We start from the raw sequence: 19,220 nt of genomic DNA on the forward strand, positions 1-19,220 counted from the left end.
TTTCCACGATTTTTAAAGTGGCTGTCCTGTTCGAAAGAAAGTCCTTGAGGTGGTCATAAACTCGCTTTCCGACGTTCAGGGAGCTCAGATTCTCCAAGATCAATACGTGCCTCACGTTGTCAAATGTTTCGCCCCATCTAACCCCACGATAACTTTTGTGCCTCGCGTTGGCTTGTCTATAATTTAGTCCTTGAGCTGTAGCATCACGTGGCACGCTGATAGTCGGGGTCGAAAACCGATCATGGTGTCCGGATACATACCATTGTCTTCCATGTACCTATTGAGCCGCGTCTGAACGACATGCTCCATGAGCTTACCTACGCAAGACTTTAACGATATCGGCCGAAGATTCTCGAAACGGAGTTTTTTACCCGGTTTAGGAATTAAAGTTACATTTGCGAGTTTTCACTTCTGCGGTATCGTCCCTTTTTCCCAACACTCCTGCAAGTACGTTGCTAGGTTAGCGATGGACCTATCGTCAAAATTACGGAGCATTTTGTTAGTCACTCTGTCCGGCCCTGCCGCTGATCTAGTCCTTAGCCGATTAATCTCCGCTCGCACCTGAGCCAGGGAGATAGGGGCGTCTAAGGCTGCGTTTTTCCTTCCTCCATAATCTGGAAGAGGTTCGGATCCGGCGGGATAAATGTATCTGCTCCGAACTTCTTCTAAGTGTTCCTTCCTAGTGCCTTCAAATTGGAGCGCCATCCGTTCCAATTGCTGTTTAGACGCTCTCTTCGTGCTCTCCGGATCTAAAAGGTGACGAAGAAGTCGCCACGGACGTACTTATAATCCTATCCATCTCCTGACAGACGTTCCCCCACCTTTGCTTCGTGAGCGTGATGGCGTGCTCTTCAATTTGCCTGTTTAAAGCCGCTATTTGTTTCCTAATACTCTGATCCTATCTCCTCTGTTGGAGTCGGTTTTCCAAAGCTTTCTTTTTCTTCCAAAGATTTACTAATCTCATGTCTACCACTTCGTTGTCCTCCTCGGTTTCCACCACTTCAGTGGCTTCCTTAACAGTACGTAACACCCCATCGCACCACTCGGCAATGTCGGAAATGGGAGTCGGGTCACCTCTGAGGTCCCTGAAAGAGTCCTAATTTACGGCCTCTACCCTTCGTTTCCGAGGTGTTGCTGGGCCTCCCTCTACCCCTAATTCTATGATCATGTGGTCACTGCCTAGGTCCTCGTTTGTGTTGCACCACGTGGCACTAGTGCCGCTCCCCATCAGAGTAAGGTCGGGTGTGGTATCAACCACGACACTTTTCCTTCTTCTTTGGCTGCAACGGGTCGGTTATTAAATCCAGATTATGAGTTTGCATGTCATCCCACAACTTCCTGCCTTTAATTGAAGCCTGCTTACATCCCCATGCCGTGTGGTGAGCGTTAAAGTCACCGACGATCAGCAATGGGTTGTTCTTACTCTTACGTCGCGTAGAAGCGAAGAGATCCCCAAAGTCGCATCGCCTTTGTCTGGGAGAGCTGTATATATTTAATACGAACAAGCTAGCGCTTTTTTTAGAGGGGGTGGGTATTAGTTCTATGAGAACGTGGTTGATGTGTGCATTACCAATGTCATGCTGCACCGCCGTAACGTTTCGCCTGACCAGGGTGGCCACCTGCGTACTCGTGCCTTCGCTTACATAGGATTTATAACCCGGCAATGTCGCCTTTCTCCCACATTCCTGTAAAGCTATAACATCCAGTCGATCCCCTTTCCTCAGGAATTTCTGCAGAACCGCACGCTTGCGCGTGAAGCCTCTGCAGTTCCATTGCCAAACGGTGTTCTTACTGAATCTGTGAGCCATGATTGCCACTAAGGTGATTCATCGGCCTGCCTAATACTTCTTGAGCGAGCTGTTCATACGCCCGATCCTTCTTCGCGAATTCTGTTTTAGGTTCCTCGGTAAGTTTATTATCCGCTTATGCAACTGCTGTGTCAGATTTTGAAACATCTCGGACATTCGTTTCTCGAAGGCCTTACGCCATTCATCGTCCTGGGTAGATTTGACTTCAATGTTTGCCTCCAGTTGCGCTATTTTCATGTCTATAACTTTCTCTACGTCCTCATTTATTACGGGCTTTTCCGCTTCTTTTGCCCTCTCTTTCGCTGGAGGCGGAGTAGCGCTCTGCTCCTCCAGCCTTATTATATTTTGATTCTGTGGCATTCGTGGTAGGGAAACCGGTGTTGTGTTAGACGACTTAATAGCTCTTTGAAGCTCCTCTATTTGCCGACCCATCATTGCTAGCTGCTCTTTAAGCATGCGATTCTCTTCCTTAATGGTTAACATTTCTTCATCGCGTTTATCCTGGGAGGCCCTATCTCCCCAACCCACCTTGCGGTTCGGCGACGTGGGTCTCCCACTGTTGAGGACAGCACTGCCGGAAGTCATCTCGTTTACTGGACCAGTCATTGGTGGCAGCTCTCCTTCTTGTCTTTTCGGTAGTCTTGGGAAGGAACCTGTTCTTCCTCTTGACCCTCTCCGATGCTTCGACCGGCTGCTGGACCGTTCTTTGATCTCTTCCATTCGGCACGTTTGTGGATCGGCGCCTTTCGCCTTCCGCTCTTCTCCTTTCATTCGCTGCAAGGCCTCCCACTGTCTCTTCTTTAATGTATAAGGGGTCCTGAAAGCTTCCTTGCATTTCCGGTCTGCTGTCAGATGACCTTTGCCACACAGCTTACACTTAGGCTCACATGCATGGTCCTCGGGTGGAGCTGTCATTCCGCATCCCCGGCAGCGAACATGGTCGCTGATACGCACGTCCGATCTGTGTCCTAGCTGGCCACATCGGTAGCACACCTCGTATCGTTTCTTATAAAGCACGCACTTCAGCGGTACGCCGTAACAGTACATCCACCTGGGCACTGTCTCATTTTTGAAAATGATGACCGCTGAACTTGAGTTCTCCAGCTTTCTAACACCAAGTATCGGCGGGTTCCTTGAGTTGCCGAAAGCCTCTGTCAGCTCCTCTACTGACAATCTCGGGTCGATGCCGCGCACCACACCCCGCCCGCTATCCTCGTGCAGCGCGAGGTACGCCGTGACGTCATAGTTCTTGCCTTCAATCTTGATAGACCTAATCCTGGTCACCTTCCAGACAGTGTCTATGTCTGGAGTGCTGAAAATCAGGGTGCCTTGCTTGTCGTTAACAATGAACACTTCCTTTTCTTGTCCCTTGATCCACGGAATTTGCGCTGCCATGCGCACCGCCTCACTGAGCCTGGTGTTCGGAACTTTTGTGAGCGCCAGCCCGCACTTTGGACGAATGAATATCTTGTAGTCGTTCGCCGGCAACCGCGGTAGGTACGACGCAATCGAGCGCTCCGCAATCTTGTGCCCCAGCTTTTGGTATGCTACGTTCACAGCCGCCGTCTTCTTCCTGTCTTCGCCGGGCTCGGCTCCACTTTCTGCCCGGGCGTTGCCATCTTGGCGTCCCTGTCTGTCACCTCTAGCGGAGTCACGCAGCTCTTTAACATGCTTTTCAACTTTCGTGATCCAGTCAGCGGTTCTAAATTCTTCAGGGGTAATTTCAGTACCCTCCACGGTCACCTCCATGGCTCTCGCGTCTCCACAACGGGGCTCTGAAGCGAACGCCGGGGGCATCGGCCACCTCCCAGCCGCCGCGTTTGTTCCCCGCTAGCGTTAGGTTTTGCTGGGCAGAGACGCAGTCAACACCAAAATAGCCATAAAATGTCCCAAAACGTACTCACAGTCCTGAAATTGTGGTCTAGATGACCCCTAGAACTTCAGGCAGGCGATTATAGGAGTTGTTTGCTGTAACTGCACAATTTTCACCAGAACAAACAACTTTCCGCGGAGCTGATGCGAGGCACATCCGAACTCCCTGGCCCCCTGGTGGCCCCCTATTTGTGGGAAAAAAGTAGAAAAAGAGACTGAAAAGAACCATGTGCCTTGCGCTTTCTTTGTTCGTTTGATGAAGCCCACACATGTAATGTTCACGCACAACATGCGTGGCGCACATTTTTCTGGAGCAATGTCTGTGGGTGACTGCGGTTGCAAGATTGCAATGACATTATTCACGCCAGTTTTTTCTATAAAATAAACGATCTACATTACGTATAACAGCCCAGAGTGGTAATGCGCGTTCGAAAACACACTGCTTGCCCAATATGAGATTCGTAGCCCTGTTTTCGAGGAGTTCATGATCAACGAAATAGATGGCGCGCACATTTATACCCAGGGGAAACAGGGATGCCAAGGGCGATCCTAGAGAATGCCCACTGCGCAAGTGCGCCCTGTGCTCCCCTTGCGCTTGGGAGAATCTCATCTCGAGAAGAACCGGAGAACTTCGATGCCAACGAGCGACATGACATAGTTTTTCGACATAGCCAACTCTCTACGGATTACCCAATAGGAGCAACAACTGCGTTGCGTCAAGAACGGGAGTGCTTTGCAGATGTCTACGAAAAGCGCGAATCTCGCAATTGCAAATATTCTTTTTTCTTTTCTAACTGTGACCCCTCACTTGCATCTTGCGAGAAAGAGCACTTTTTTTATGCCTGAATCATGACCGTTGTTCTGCTGTGCTTCTGTCAGAACTAAACTGCCAGAGCGCAGAAATAAAAAAAATGTTTATAGTAACAATGCATACAAAGTGGGATGGTAAATTTACTGTAATGATCAGTTAACGCTGTCGCTTCATTTTTCTTGATATTAAACCACACTGACAGACATAAAATCAATAAAAATCAGGAAACAAATGAAGTACGAGTTAGAAATAAAAGGCTGGAGAAAAGTCACTGAAACGTTATCAGAACCTATGTATTTTTTTAGCTACAATTGTGTTATAAAATGAACAGAATATATTTAAAATATTCATATCTTCCAAAAACAAATGAATAACTTCTCAAAGCAACAATAGATACACCTGACGTCAGAGTATAGTCTACCTACCACTCACTTGAACAAAAATGTTTGATATCAACTTGCTAGCAGACACGTGAATAAGATCAAAATTACGAAGTTAGGGGCTAGCGATGTTGCGTGCTCAATAATCTCTCCCGCTATCTGTTCAAAAGCAAGGTGAAGGAGTAACAGCAACTCACACAATACATTATTTTGTTTCCTTTGCGGATTTAGTAATGCGAAATTCTGAAAAAGAAGAATAACAGAAAGCACATACCACGCAAGCCGGATTGGAGTGTTTCTAAATATTAAGGCTTCGCCAGAGAAAAAGACACACCTGAATATGAATACGGGCGTAGTGCTTCTTTCAAATCTGAGAAATTTAGTCACACACATGCTCGTGCCTATATTATTGGCTGCCTTGGTAAATTACTGTTGGCGCTGATTGAACAATGCTGCTCTGATGTCTCCATCTCTTAGGCTGATGATCACTTTGAATTGTAGTAATAAAGTGCTTTGGTTCTTCTCAACATAGAGCTTCCTATAAATTTAGTAGAGAAAACTGTGGCGCTAGCGCCTAAGGGAGTTGCAAAGCAAGGCACTTTAGCGAGCACGGGAAATATGGCTAGTGCGTGGATTTGTCTAATTTGCGTACTTTTGTCTCCAGTTGACTCTGCGTGACTGGAAGTTGCTTTGTCTCTAAACCACACTCAGAAAATCTTCTGAAGTTACACCTCGCCGCTTTAACCTCTTAGGATCATCAATTCAGATCGAGTCACGAAGTTGAAAATTCTGTGTTATTTTAATAGGAACAAAACAAAACACCGCAATAAACGGACTCACAGGTGTGTTCGAAGCGTGCAAGCACGAAGAATAGGCATATGGAAGTACTACCCATCATTCCCGTGATGGATGAACAGTAGCAGCACCAGAGTCCACTCTGGTTAGTTGTAAGGAACTCTATGCCTGACGCTTAGCTGCTATTTCACCGAGCTTGCGCTCTGACACAATCCTATTTGCGTACTACTTTGCGACCGCGTTTTTTAAACAAGAAAAAAGAGATTGCGTGAAACAGTTTTCAATAAAGTGTAGCAATCTCGAGTGATGAATTATTCAAGGTCACTGAGCGAACCACGCACTAACATGTGTCTTGCCGGACAGGATAAATATTTTACCTTCGTCCAACCACCTGTATTCACGAATTAGTAGACTGGTAGTGGCACTCACACGCCGGCATTCGTGTGCTCTGGCGTGCCGCTTGGGTCAACACTATTTCGTCACGCGGGTACAATGAGGCTACTTACAATGAGGTGCACGGGTGAGCTTTTCTCCACCAGGTGTCGCATACATATCCGATTTGCTTACAAGAAAACGTATACTCTTGAGAAAATTCTCTGAATGTTTCTATTTAGGTGATAATCACTGGTAAATGGCCATTATCATCATTTAACCTCCTATATCATATATACTAGCAATCTTCACCTGAAATCAGAAAAAACAAGTGATATATACAGTTAAAAGATTTTATCTTCAGTAAACTTAAGCTCTTATGTTATGTATGTCTAGTGAATTAATTAGGATGTTTTAATTGAAATCGCCAAATATTAGGGTAAATAAAACTAGTACCCTTTCTTGTAAATAAAGTTTTGGAAGACGTTTATAGAACATTTGAAAGACGGGAAGGAAGTTTTCAAGTGGAAGCACCTTGCTGAGAAACAAGTGGGTTTCTCTTTTGTCGCTTAAAAAAGCTTAAAAAATCTTAATAGGAGACACACAAATGTTGTTTGAGTAGAGATGATTCAACGACGCTTGCTGCCTACATGATGGTAGGCATGAAAGGAGAGCTGCAACATATGGTCAAGTACCGTAAGTATTCAGATTTAACATGACAGGTGTACTCAGGTAAAGAACACGGAAAGAGACAAAAAAGCAGAGGAGAGAAGTAGGGAGGTTAACCATATTGCATTCAGTTTCGTGTCACTAAGCCACATACAGTGGAATTAAGGTGTATACTATTGATGTAAAGTAGCCGGTAAAGGCAGCCATAAATAAACAATATATAACTGTGACTCATTTTTGACTCTTCTGAGTATAATAAAGCTGAGCAGAAATTCCTACCTTAGTGACACAGGTATCGCAGAAGTAATACAATTCTTCTATTCTATTCGTATGGCCTTCTATCTATACCATAGAATTGGCTACAACGAACCAAATAATGATATTCTACACAGGTTAGCAACGTTATTCAAAATCCATCATTTCGCACGTGTGACGAGAATTGCCTACTCCGTTCATGTTTTTTTTTTGTTATTCTCTTTCATTTGTCATACCCTTTTTAGAGATCCCAAGCCCATGATAGCAAATAAGCGTAACATCTCGGTATTTCCTACGCTCTCTTCTGCCTCTGTAATCAAAAACACCTCGAGTTTCACGTACTCAAACAACACCAGCCACTCAGTGTGGTTTGACATTGTCGTCTGGCGTTCTTGCTTCACAACTCACCTGAATGTAATAATGGGTACTGCGAATCTCTCATTACAAAACAGTTAAGTAGGCTTTTTTCAGCGGAGCAGTCCCGTGCAACTAAATTGCATTTTCTGGGTGAGTCACGTTAGGAGATCCTGAGTCTGAAAGGAAACCTGAAAAATAGAATCCCATCTTTGCACGCGATGAGACACGAAACTCGTGTATCACGGAAAGATCGGTGCTCGGATAGGGCCTTATGGAGTGTTCGTCTTTGTGCACAGCCAAGAAGAACGCTAGGAACCTTTGTTCCCAGAGTCGGTGAGGTAGAAGTGACGGAGACGAATGAGTTCTTGCAGTTGAAATGCCGTGTAAAACTGTCTGCCTTTCAAAAGAATGCCAGCTAAACCTATAAAAGGAGGCGGGTACGCATATCTGTCTTCGCTTGGGCTGACTACTCTAAAATTTCAAACTGGAAACTTTTCCACTGTTTCTGTTCCTCCCTGAATCGCAGTTTTTACAGGCTGTGCTATAAGCATCGCTAGAGAACAAGTGTAGGAAAAAGTACTTAAATTCAATGAGATTCAGAAGGTATTTTGCTTCAGAACAGCACGCATAATTTTTTTTCCAAGATCGACCAGAAGAAGACGATGTACCCTGCGAGGGCGCCTATATTTGTGGAGACGAGCTTACCCTTGAAAACTACCTCGCGAAAGTGATTTTTTACTTAATTTGTTTGTCGTCTCCTTCATGGTCTGAATGGAAGCAGCACCATATGAGGACAAAAGGGTATGGATGCTTTAAACATGTAGGAAATACACGATGACCCATTCGGCCTTGTAAGTAGGGCTGAAGAGAGTCGAGTTGTAAGTAGTGCTGAAGAGAGTTGTCTTCTGAAGAGAGTAGCAATGTACACCTGTATAAATTTTGACAAAAAATTGGCTGCGAGAGGGCTCAAACTTACTGTCAAAAAAGAAAAGCAACAAGTTTGCTTCGTATAATAAAATATTGAAAGTGTTACACTCAACCACCGTAATCCACCAGTCGTAAGAACTCTAAGGAGAACTTTTGGCTGAAGCGCATGCTAACCCTTGCTCCTTATGCTGTGGGTCGTGCGTCCGCAATGATTGTATGTATGTATGTATGTATGTATGTATGTATGTATGTATGTATGTATGTATGTATGTATGTATGTATGTATGTATGTATGTATGTATGTATGTATGTATGTATGTATGTATGTAGTAGTAGTTACCAAAGGTAGTAGTAGTAGTAGGAGGAGGAGGAGGAGTAGTAGTAGACATCAAAGATACAGAGACATGCACGTAGGGAGAAAGTGTCAATCTATAAAAGTACTTATAAATTTCATCTGAAATATTGACATAATGACTAAACATTGAACACAAAATATTGCAGGCAATGCAAATGTCATCAACAATCCCAATAACGACACGTTGTATTAGATTCAATCACGTTTGTCATGAGAGTGCGCACAGTTTTCTTACAGAACTTGAGTACTAACCGAGACTGAAGTTTCAAGGAACGGAAAAAAGCGACCAGAAGTTTTTCAAGACAAGACGTGGCTGACGCAGTGTTCCGGCAAGTCGACTCGTTGATCGTCAGGCCAACATCGTTGCCTTCACGAAGAAAAGTTAACACGTCAAAACGTTGGCTGCGGCGACACTTCCTGTAACAATTTTTTGAAGTATTCAGTCTATGATGTATATTTATTTGAGTCACAGGATCAGAAGAACCCCAAAAGTACAAACCATGGCTATGTAAAATTCATGAACAGGAAAGGTCTTATAATTGCTTCACATTACTTGAACTATACTAGCCACTAATAAAAAAAGCAAAAACTGTGTAGCCAAGCCAACAAGAATTCAAGCCTTTTAATTAACAAATCTTTCCGACGGAAGCTTGACTGCCGCCTTGACCCATTAGTGAAGCGACACTGTATTTCCATCAGTCCATTCAGGCTTGCACAGAAGTGGGTTTGCTTAAGTACTCCTGCAACATCAATACCTGCTCAAATAATGAATTCGAATACTTGTGGTCCCCTGTCACAATTACGAAACCTGAGGAATCTTCGTGGAACCGGAAATCTCTGGATTACCACACTGCCAAGCCGTGATTAACACGTATAGCCTGATTTAGACATCGTCGTCGAATGCATGGTTGACTTGCTCCACGAAGCTCAGTGCCGCTTCCATTTTCTACCCGCCAAAACTTTTTTGTTTATCTTCCCCGTAGTTAGAACGTCACCCGAGCCAGATAACTGAGCGAGATCCAACTTGTAATATCGCTGAGCAAGTGGCGAGAAAGAGCGGAAGCAATCGTTACCAACTTAAGCCAACCACTTCCCCCACTTCGCCTGATTTAAAATTCCTAAATGAAGAAGCAAGACAAAATACAAATAAACAATAGACGCGCATATCCCCTATCTTGCTGAACTTTCCACCAGAGCCACAGCAGGGCGTTCTCGTAGCTCCACTAACTTGAGGTTTGCGTCGCTTTACGTTGCACATCTGTGTTCCTATAAATCGCATGGGAAGCCATGCCAAATAATGGCGTTTATATTAATATTGTGATAGCAATTATATGGACACTCTCAGCTGGACTTCGCCGACAGCGTCGGCCTCAGTGTCATGCACCGTATATGGATGCGTATCTGTCTATATATATGTAAACGCAAGAAAGAAAAAAATCCCAGAAAATGATCCCGGTGCACGGAATTTATCGTAGGACCTCTGCGTCCTGATTGCGAGGCGTTAACCACTGAGCCACCGAAAGGTACCTCCTTCAACGTTCAAACGGCAAGCTATTCATATCTACAACTTACCGCTGTTGGCGGGCATCTCGAGGGGGGGAGGACTATCATGTTTTCAGCATTATCAGCAAGATGGCGCAGTGAGGATGCGGTGGCTCTTATATATGACGCGTACTTTGTCCCACCTAGAGAATAAGGGGGTGCGCTCGATTACGCACCCTTATCTTGCAGTGGGGAGAATCGTACGTCTTGGGTAGCCTTTGGGTTTCGTCGGAACGATTGTGTTGTAGTTACCGGGCGCACAAAAGTCAGTGCAATCGTTGCACAGCCTCCATTTGTAAAAAAAACTCCCAAGCATTTCCCCGAGGGTGAACATGGTTAAGTGCGAATACACGGGATGATGCTATGAGGGGTATTTATTAATTCGCACTAATATATTTATTAATCACACTATGGTGCCTTTATGGTGTAATGGTTCCTGGGAATCGCAATTTGATCAATCGGTGAGTTTACGTTAAATCACTGGCGAATGCCAACGGATTTTAACTTTACTCCCCCTCACGACCCGCTCTCAACGGGAGACTGAGAGAGAAGGTGGGCACGCAAGAGAGAGGCGTGCGCGCGCAGCTGCAGCGAGCGTGGAGAGCGGAGGAGCGAGCGAAGGGGGAGGGGGTATAAGGCGCGTTAAGTGCCAACCACTGGCACGCGTATGCTCGCGTCTACGCGTCAAAAGCGTCAAATGCGCCTCTCGGCGTCGGCTTCGGAGGGGCATACGCGAGCAGGCGCGAGGGATCAAGCCGGGCTTGATATTTCGCCTCGCGTACGCTACGTCACCACGCGTACAGCGGTGCCAACCAACCAGAGGCCGCGATGACTCCGAATGCTGTGCCTAATGGCCGCCGCTTCGAAGGCACAGCCAAGTGCTGAAAGCAAGCATGAAAACTACTCCAAACGTTCCTGAATGACTGCTTCGTAAGCTAGAAGGACGAACGACAGCGAGTGATACCAGCGTGACGCGGTTTCGTGCCGAGTTCGTGCGACGCCGACAGATCCAGCGAATGCCGGCCGGCTATGCGAGCGCCGGTCCCGTATGCGATCGTCGGCCGAGCGAAAGGAGCATGTCGGTGTTCTCGTGCTTTGATCTGTGACTTTCTGTGCTAAAAACGAGTGTAAACAGACTTCGGAGCTTGGAAGGTTTTAGCGTGAGCCCTCGCCTACCGCGGAGGCAATTCAGATCGGGGTCCTCTGCATCTCAAAACCACTGTCTGTCTTATCAAGAAGTGTCAGATGCATTTTGTAGATGTTAAAGGATATTTAAACTACAAGCAAAGTTCTGAAGTCTTCAACACAGCACTGATCCGCAATCACCACTCAGCTTAGAAGTCACTTGTAGAGCTCTCTAACACGTTCAAATAAAGTTATCAAACACTAGATTGCTCTACTTGGTTTGATTCCTAATACCAGTGTGTCTGACTTTTTGGAGGCACTTGTATTATAATAATGTCCTATTTCTCTCATTTATTACAGGGGTGCACTCAAAGGTAGTGATATTTGTTTACCTTGGCACACTTAATGTGATATTACTGTTTAAATCCTTTCATTTTGTATATATGTATGCCCCTTTTGCAGTAGCCTCACAGTGAGCAGCTGTATTTGAAAATAAATAAATATACCATCAGAAAGTGTTCAACGCTGTGCTCGGTTCCAATCTGGTCGCTAATATCTGTTGCATCATGATGTGTAGGGTGTGTTTTACTGCATTGTAGAACATTTTGGCTGCCTTCCATGAAGGGTTCAGTTCCAGTATTATGACCGATATCTGTGACTTCATGAAGAGTTGGGCGTCATTTGCCGTTTTAGAGACTACTTTGACTAAAGACAACGTCCAGAAGTCTTCCACACAGGGTTCAGTTCTAATATTATTACCGATATCTGTGACTTCATAAACAGTTGGGTGTCACTTGTCATTTTAGAGAATACTTTGACTGAAGACAACGTCCAGAAGCCTTTCATTAAGGATTCAGTTCCAATATTATGACCAATATTTATTTATTTATTTAGGAGAATACTGCCAGTCTGAATGCCAGACTTTGGGCAGGGGTGGGCGGTACAATGAACACAAATGCAGGAAGTACAAAAAAATATTGAACAGATTATACAGTGGTACAAAAAAAAGGAACGCGTTGATTCACATAGAAAGGAAACTGGAAATGCAGTCCACAATTGCCGTGCCATACAAGGCTATACTGAAAACTGCACGAAAGTAGTGCTCAGCAGGTTTTGCTGTGTGGAAAAAAAAAAAAAAAAAAAAAGTTCAAGTACAAGAATAGTCAGCAACAATTCAAAAAGTACATCCGGGCATGTTAGTTACAAGCGTGGCAAATTGTAAGGCAAATATTTTGTCTAAAATGGGCACAAGAACAAAGGCACTGTAAAGGAAATGGGAGTGTAGCTATCAGAAAGATGGAGCAGGTAACGCACGGAGAAATGATTTCAGATCGACACTTTCCAGAGCCTCTGGTGGCAATTTGTTCCACTCGTTGATTGCGCGGGGAAAAAAGGAGTACCGATATATGTTAGTATGACAGAGAAGCTCATCAATTCTTTTAGGGTGGGAGGAGCGCGTTTCGCGGCGCAAAATTGGTTTAATGTAATTGGTTTTCCGAATTGCTAGCTTGTCATTATATATGAGGTAGAACAACTTCATTCTTTCATGGTAACGTCTCCATTGCAAAGTTTTCAGCTTAGCGCTTTCCAAAAGAGCTGATGGAGATGTGTCGTGTCGGTAGGCATTAAACACGAACCGTACAGATTTTCGCTGTATTGATTCAAGTTTATCAATGTTAGCTTGTGTGTGGGGGTCCCATACAGGCGACGCGTATTCAAGTAATGGTATTACGTACGTTTTATATGCGAGTAGCTTAGTCTCGCGGGTTGCTTTAGCTAGCGTCCTTCGTAAATAACCTAGTTTTCTCAAAGCCTTTTTTTCAATGTAAGCTATGTGATCGTTCCACCTTAAATCAGATGTGATTACAAGGCCAAGGTACGTATATTGCGAAACGAATGATAAGGAGTGATTGCCTAGGTTGTATCGGAATTTTAAAGGATCTTTTTTGAGGGTTATGGTCATCGCAACAGTTTTTTTGGGGTTTATGTTCATTTGCCATTTCGTACACCAGTCTTGAATTTTAGATAAAGAATCGTTTAAAAGAAGCTGGTCGCTAGGATCATTCACTTCTTGATAAAGCACGCAGTCATCTGCGAAAAGCCTTATCTTAACTGGTATATCGCGGACAATGTCATTTATAAAAACCAAAAAGAAAAGAGGCCCCAGGACGGATCCCTGAGGTATGCCGGATTGAACTGGCGCGGATGGCGAGTTGGTTCCACCAACTGTGACGCACTGGTACCTGCAGCTCAAGTATGCTTCGATCCAGGCTAATAAAGAGTCATTTTTCAGAATCGCCTTGAATTTGATTAGAAGCTTACGGTGTGACACGCGGTCAAACGCTTTCTCAAAGTCTAGAAATAATATATCAATTTGGCTTTGTTTGTCCAGACCAGAGGCAAGGTCATGTACCATTTCGAGTAGCTGCGTAACCGTCGATAAGCCGCGTCGGAAGCCATGCTGGCGACTGTCTATTATGTTGTTGCTTTCGATAAACGCGGAAAGGTGCTTGAATATTATGTGTTCCAGAACTTTAACACATGCGCATAACAACGATATTGGTCTGTACGCGGAAGGTATGTACTGGTTTGCCTTTTTTGGTATGGGAGTTATTTTGGCGTAACGCCAGTCATGAGGAAGTTCTGCTCGAGAAAGAGATTTCCGAAAGATTAGGTTTAGGTACTTAGAACACCATTCTGCGTAGCGCACCAGAAAAGCATTAGGTATGTTGTCGATCCCACTAGATTTCTTATCATCTAACTTGAGCAGAAGGGAAAATACGCCCTCTTCATCTATTTCTATATTGTCAATCGGTGGCAAATCACCAAACAAAAGAAATTCAGGTTCCGTGCCATTATCATCAGTGAAAACTGAACAGAAGTATTCATTGAGTATGCGCGCTGTTTCTGAGCTGTTAGTCACCGCATTGCCGTCTAAGACAAGAGTAGGTGCCGATTTTTTATTTGGTGACAGATACCTCCAAAATTTCGCCGGGGACGAAGAAATAAACTTTTTTAGTTGCACGTTTTGATAATGAGCTTTAGCGTCAGCAATACAGTTTTTAAGCTGCAATCTCAGTGCGCAAACCAAGTTGCTTGTGGACGCTTCGTTGCGCCGTTTCAGTTTTTGTTTTACTTTTTTAAGTCTTCGTCCCAAGCGTACTATCTCTTTGGTTATCCAGGGGTTAGTGTTCCGTATTATTTTACGCTTACGTGGTACAAATTCGTCAATGCACTTTGTCACAAGGTTTTTGAAAAAGTTCCACAGGTGATTAACCGAGTGCTTATCCGACTCGTAGAGGGATACAAAGTGTGCGAAAGAGCTGTCTAGTACGTCAAGTACGTCAACATCACTTGCACGTGCAAACACAGGAACAAAAGTTTCTCGCTTTGTCACCTTGTGGATACAGCTTAATTGCATATCCAGGCATACAATTTTGTGGTCCGATATACCCTCTAAGATTCGGATAGTTGGATTTCGCTGTAATACCCTGTGGTTGACCAAGAATAGATCCAAGACTGATTGTTTGGTACCTTGGACTCGAGTAGGTGCATGAACAAGTTGTGTTAAATCATGAAACAACACAAGATCAAGAATATGTTCAGCCTCATTTGAAAGCGCATAGGGAAAGTCATTGTCCCAGGCAACGTGGGGAACGTTAAAGTCTCCAACAAGCATTAGATTACTGGAGTGATTTCTATAAGGCAATAAAAAGTTATTAAGCCTTTCGTAGAAAGATATGTCTGAACTAGGGGGCCTATAGAAACCGCCAATTATCAATGCACATTCTTTCAAGATAACCTTCACGACAACACATTCGATTCCTATGATGTCGGGCAGTCTCAACAACTCCAGCGAGTCCTTGAATATAATCGCAACTCCGCCACCACGCGTATCTCTATCGTTTCGAAGGATGCAGTAACCCGAGGGTGTAATTTCGTAATCACCAATGTCGCTGTTAAGCCATGTTTCTGTGATTACTATAATTTCTGGATTGTGCGCGATGACTATGCTTTCCAAATCGGTTGTTTTATTTACGATGCTGCGGGCATTAATGTTTAGGCAAGTAAAACTTTCTGTGTGACTGTGTGGTCACGCATCTTTTTGCCTTGCCCTAGATCGGCGTTTTGAAACTGATACTCTAGTCATTTGTTCGTCGTCCCATTCAAATAGCTCATCATCAATTCTAATTTTATCGTGCACGAGTCTGACTTTCTTTCCCGATTTGCGTAGGTCAGCCGTGCTATCCCAGAGCTGTTTTCTTATTTGCCTAGTGGCAGCGGAGAAGTCTTCAGACACTGACATGCGCTTTCCTTTTAGCTTAAAACAGTTTTGTAGAACGGTTATTTTTTCACGATGGTCGAACAATTTCAGTATCACAGGGCGAGGTTTATTTGGTTGGCGACGCCCCATTCTGTGTAATCTTTCTACTGAGTGTACTTCTACTCCCAAAGTATCTTTAAAAAGCTCAGTAACGACCTTCTCGCTTAGGACAACGGTTGATTCATTCTCGCTTTCCGGAATACCAAATACCACAAGGTTGTTGCGTCTGCTTCGGTCTTCTAAATCCACAAGCCTTTTTTCAAGGCACTGCACAGTTTTTTCGATTTTGTCAACTTTTTGCAGCTTGGATTCAATGGCGTTTAGCCTTTCTTGTATAAGTTTCTGACCATCAAGTAATTGTTTGAGAAGTTCCGCGGTACTAGGTCCGGGATTGAGCTCTACGTCTCCGCACAACATTAGCAAAGACCGTACAAGATCCCATGTATTCACAAAAAAAGCATGTAGACAGCTTGGGCACGTCAGCTGTATAAAACAACGATTGCTTGTTTTAACTGAGGAGTAATCGACACCAACCTGTACAAAGAACAGGAATGGGTTTGACATGACGCCGTTCCGATGCCAGCCGACGTGCCCACTGCGCGGGTGTTGCTGCAGCCGTCCTTTTATAGCCATAGTCGATGCAGTCGAGGCGCCATCATGCGGTGTAGAAAGATTCAGCACGTGCGGTTCTTGGTCATGGGTAAGCTGCTGATACGGGAGCGTGATGGCATTTATCTTCGTCTGCGTAGTCGATGCGCTGGCCGCCGTAGACACCACAGGCAGGAATACCTGTACAAAGAACAGGAATGGGTTTGACATGACGCCGTTCCGATGCCAGCCGACGTGCCCACTGCGCGGGTGTTGCTGCAGCCGTCCTTTTATAGCCATAGTCGATGCAGTCGAGGCGCCATCATGCGGTGTAGAAAGATTCAGCACGTGCGGTTCTTGGTCATGGGTAAGCTGCTGATACGGGAGCGTGATGGCATTTATCTTCGTCTGCGTAGTCGATGCGCTGGCCGCCGTAGACACCACAGGCAGGAATACCTGTACAAAGAACAGGAATGGGTTTGACATGACGCCGTTCCGATGCCAGCCGACGTGCCCACTGCGCGGGTGTTGCTGCAGCCGTCCTTTTATAGCCATAGTCGATGCAGTCGAGGCGCCATCATGCGGTGTAGAAAGATTCAGCACGTGCGGTTCTTGGTCATGGGTAAGCTGCTGATACGGGAGCGTGATGGCATTTATCTTCGTCTGCGTAGTCGATGCGCTGGCCGCCGTAGACACCACAGGCAGGAATACCTGTACAAAGAACAGGAATGGGTTTGACATGACGCCGTTCCGATGCCAGCCGACGTGCCCACTTCAATATCTGTGACTTCATGAACAGTTGGGTGTCGTCTGTCGTTTTAGAGAATACTTTGACTGAAGACAACGTCCATAAGTCTTGCATTAAGGTTTCAGTTCTAATATTATGACCGATATCATTGACTTTATGAACAGTTGGGTGTCGTCTGTCGTTTTAGAGAATACTTTGACTGAAGACAACGCCCAGAAATCTTGCATTAAGGTTTTAGTTCTAATATTATGACCGATATCTGTGACTTCATGAACAGTTGGGTGTCGTTTTAGAGAATATTTTGACTAAAGACAACGTCCAGAACTTTTCCATACAGGGTTCAGTTCCAATATTTATGACCGCTATCTGTGACTTCATGAACAGTTGGGTGTCGTCTGCCGTTTTAGAGAATACTTTGACTAAAGACAACGTCCAGAGTGCTTGCATTAGGGTCTCAGTTCTAATATTATGACCGATATCTGTGACTTCATGAACAGGTGGGTGTCGTTTTAGAGAATATTTTGACTAAAGACAACGTCCAGAAGTCTTCCATACAGGGTTCAGTTCCAATATTTATGACCACTATCTGTGACTTCATGAACAGTTGAGTGTCGTTTTTCATTTTAGAGAATACTTTGACTAAAGACAACGTCCAGTAGGCTTGCATTAAGGTTTCAGTTCTAATATTATGACCGATATCTGTGACTTCATGAACACTTGGGTGTCGTCTGCCGTTTTAGAGAATACTTTGACTAAATACAACGTCCAGAAGGCTTGCATTAAGGTTTCAGTTCTAATATTATGACCGATATATGTGACTTCATGAACAGTTGGGTGTCGTTTTAGAGAATACTTTGACTAAAGACAACGTCCAGAAGTCTTCCATACAGGGTTCAGTTCCAATATTTATGACCGCCATCTGTGACTTCATGAACAGTTGAGTGTCGTTTTTCATTTTAGAGAATACTTTGACTAAAGACAACGTCCAGAAGGCTTGCATTAAGGTTTCAGTTCTAATAATATGACCGATATATGTGACTTCATGAACAGTTGGGTGTCGTTTTAGAGAATACTTTGACTAAAGACAACGTCCAGAAGTCTTGTATTAAGGTTTTAGTTCTAATATTATGACCGATATCTGTGACTTCATGAACAGTTGGGTGTCGCCTGCCGTTTTAGAGAATACTTTGACTAAAGACAACGTCCAGAATGCTTGCATTAGGGTTTCAGTTCTAATATTATGACCGATATATGTGACTTCATGAACAGTTGGGTGTCGTTTTAGAGAATACTTTGACTAAAGACAACGTCCAGAAGTCTTGTATTAAGGTTTTAGTTCTAATATTATGACCGATATCTGTGACTTCATGAACAGTTGGGTGTCGCCTGCCGTTTTAGAGAATACTTTGACTAAAGACAACGTCCAGAATGCTTGCATTAGGGTTTCAGTTCAAATACTATGACCGATATCTGTGACTTCATGAACAGTTGGGTGTCGTTTTAGAGAACACTTTGACTAAAGACAACGTCCAGCAGTCTTCCATACAGGGTTCAGTTCCAATAATAAGACCGATATCTGTCACATCATGAAGTGTCAGGCACAGTTAGTTGCATTAGAGCACATTTCGACTATGGAAAATGCCCGAAGGCATTCTACGAAGTATTTGGTTCCTACCTTATGGCCAATATATGTTGTATCAATAAGAACCAGGTTTGCTTTATTGCATTAGAGGATATTTCGAACACACACATCAGCCGAAAGCCTGCTACTCTGGCCTCAATCAAAGTCTTATGACTGACTTAAATCTGTCAGATCATGAAGTTGCAGGCGTGATTATTAAGTTGACTGATGTAAAATATGTTGTGTAAATATACTGAAGGTACCAGCCTATGCAAGATGTTGTTAGTAACTTTGGTAGTGCATGCATAGAAACCCGGTGGTTTGTAAACCTGATCAGGAGGGCAGCCACGCCTCATTCACCGCAGAGAGGAGGGGGGGGGGGAGAGCTCAATGTCAACTCCATATATTAACATAATAGGGAGTGTGTGCTAAGTCAGCCCTGGGGAGGGGCACTTAGACAAACTCCCCACACTCCTTAAGGAGAACCCTGCACACCTCTAGGATAGAGGCACAGTATGCTATACGCGAATGTTCATTCGCGGGAGCGGTGCACGCACCGATGTTGATTTCTGGTGCATACCGCTGTAGTTACTCTGGCCACTGAAATGTCAATTACTTCTAAAATAGTCTAACTCTGGTGGTTGAAGCACTATCAACTTGTTAACGTGTTC

The 19,220-nt window shown here is 44.4% G+C and overlaps 1 protein-coding gene across 1 annotated transcript; it reads right to left on the reverse strand.

Annotated features, from left to right (window-relative positions):
- Positions 1-12,157: 12,157 nt before the first annotated feature.
- On the reverse strand, positions 12,158-16,947 carry LOC142774766 (uncharacterized). The gene is made up of 2 exons (XM_075875802.1): positions 16,127-16,947; positions 12,158-12,384 (listed from the first exon to the last, which is right to left on the reverse strand). The coding sequence occupies exons 1-2, from the start codon at positions 16,919-16,921 to the stop codon at positions 12,343-12,345; spliced, it is 837 nt and encodes a 278-aa protein (XP_075731917.1). The 5' UTR covers positions 16,922-16,947; the 3' UTR covers positions 12,158-12,342.
- Positions 16,948-19,220: the final 2,273 nt, after the last annotated feature.

The sequence above is a fragment of the Rhipicephalus microplus genome, chromosome 10 (assembly GCF_043290135.1).
Source record: "Rhipicephalus microplus isolate Deutch F79 chromosome 10, USDA_Rmic, whole genome shotgun sequence".
In the NCBI taxonomy this organism is placed as follows: domain Eukaryota; kingdom Metazoa; phylum Arthropoda; class Arachnida; order Ixodida; family Ixodidae; genus Rhipicephalus; species Rhipicephalus microplus.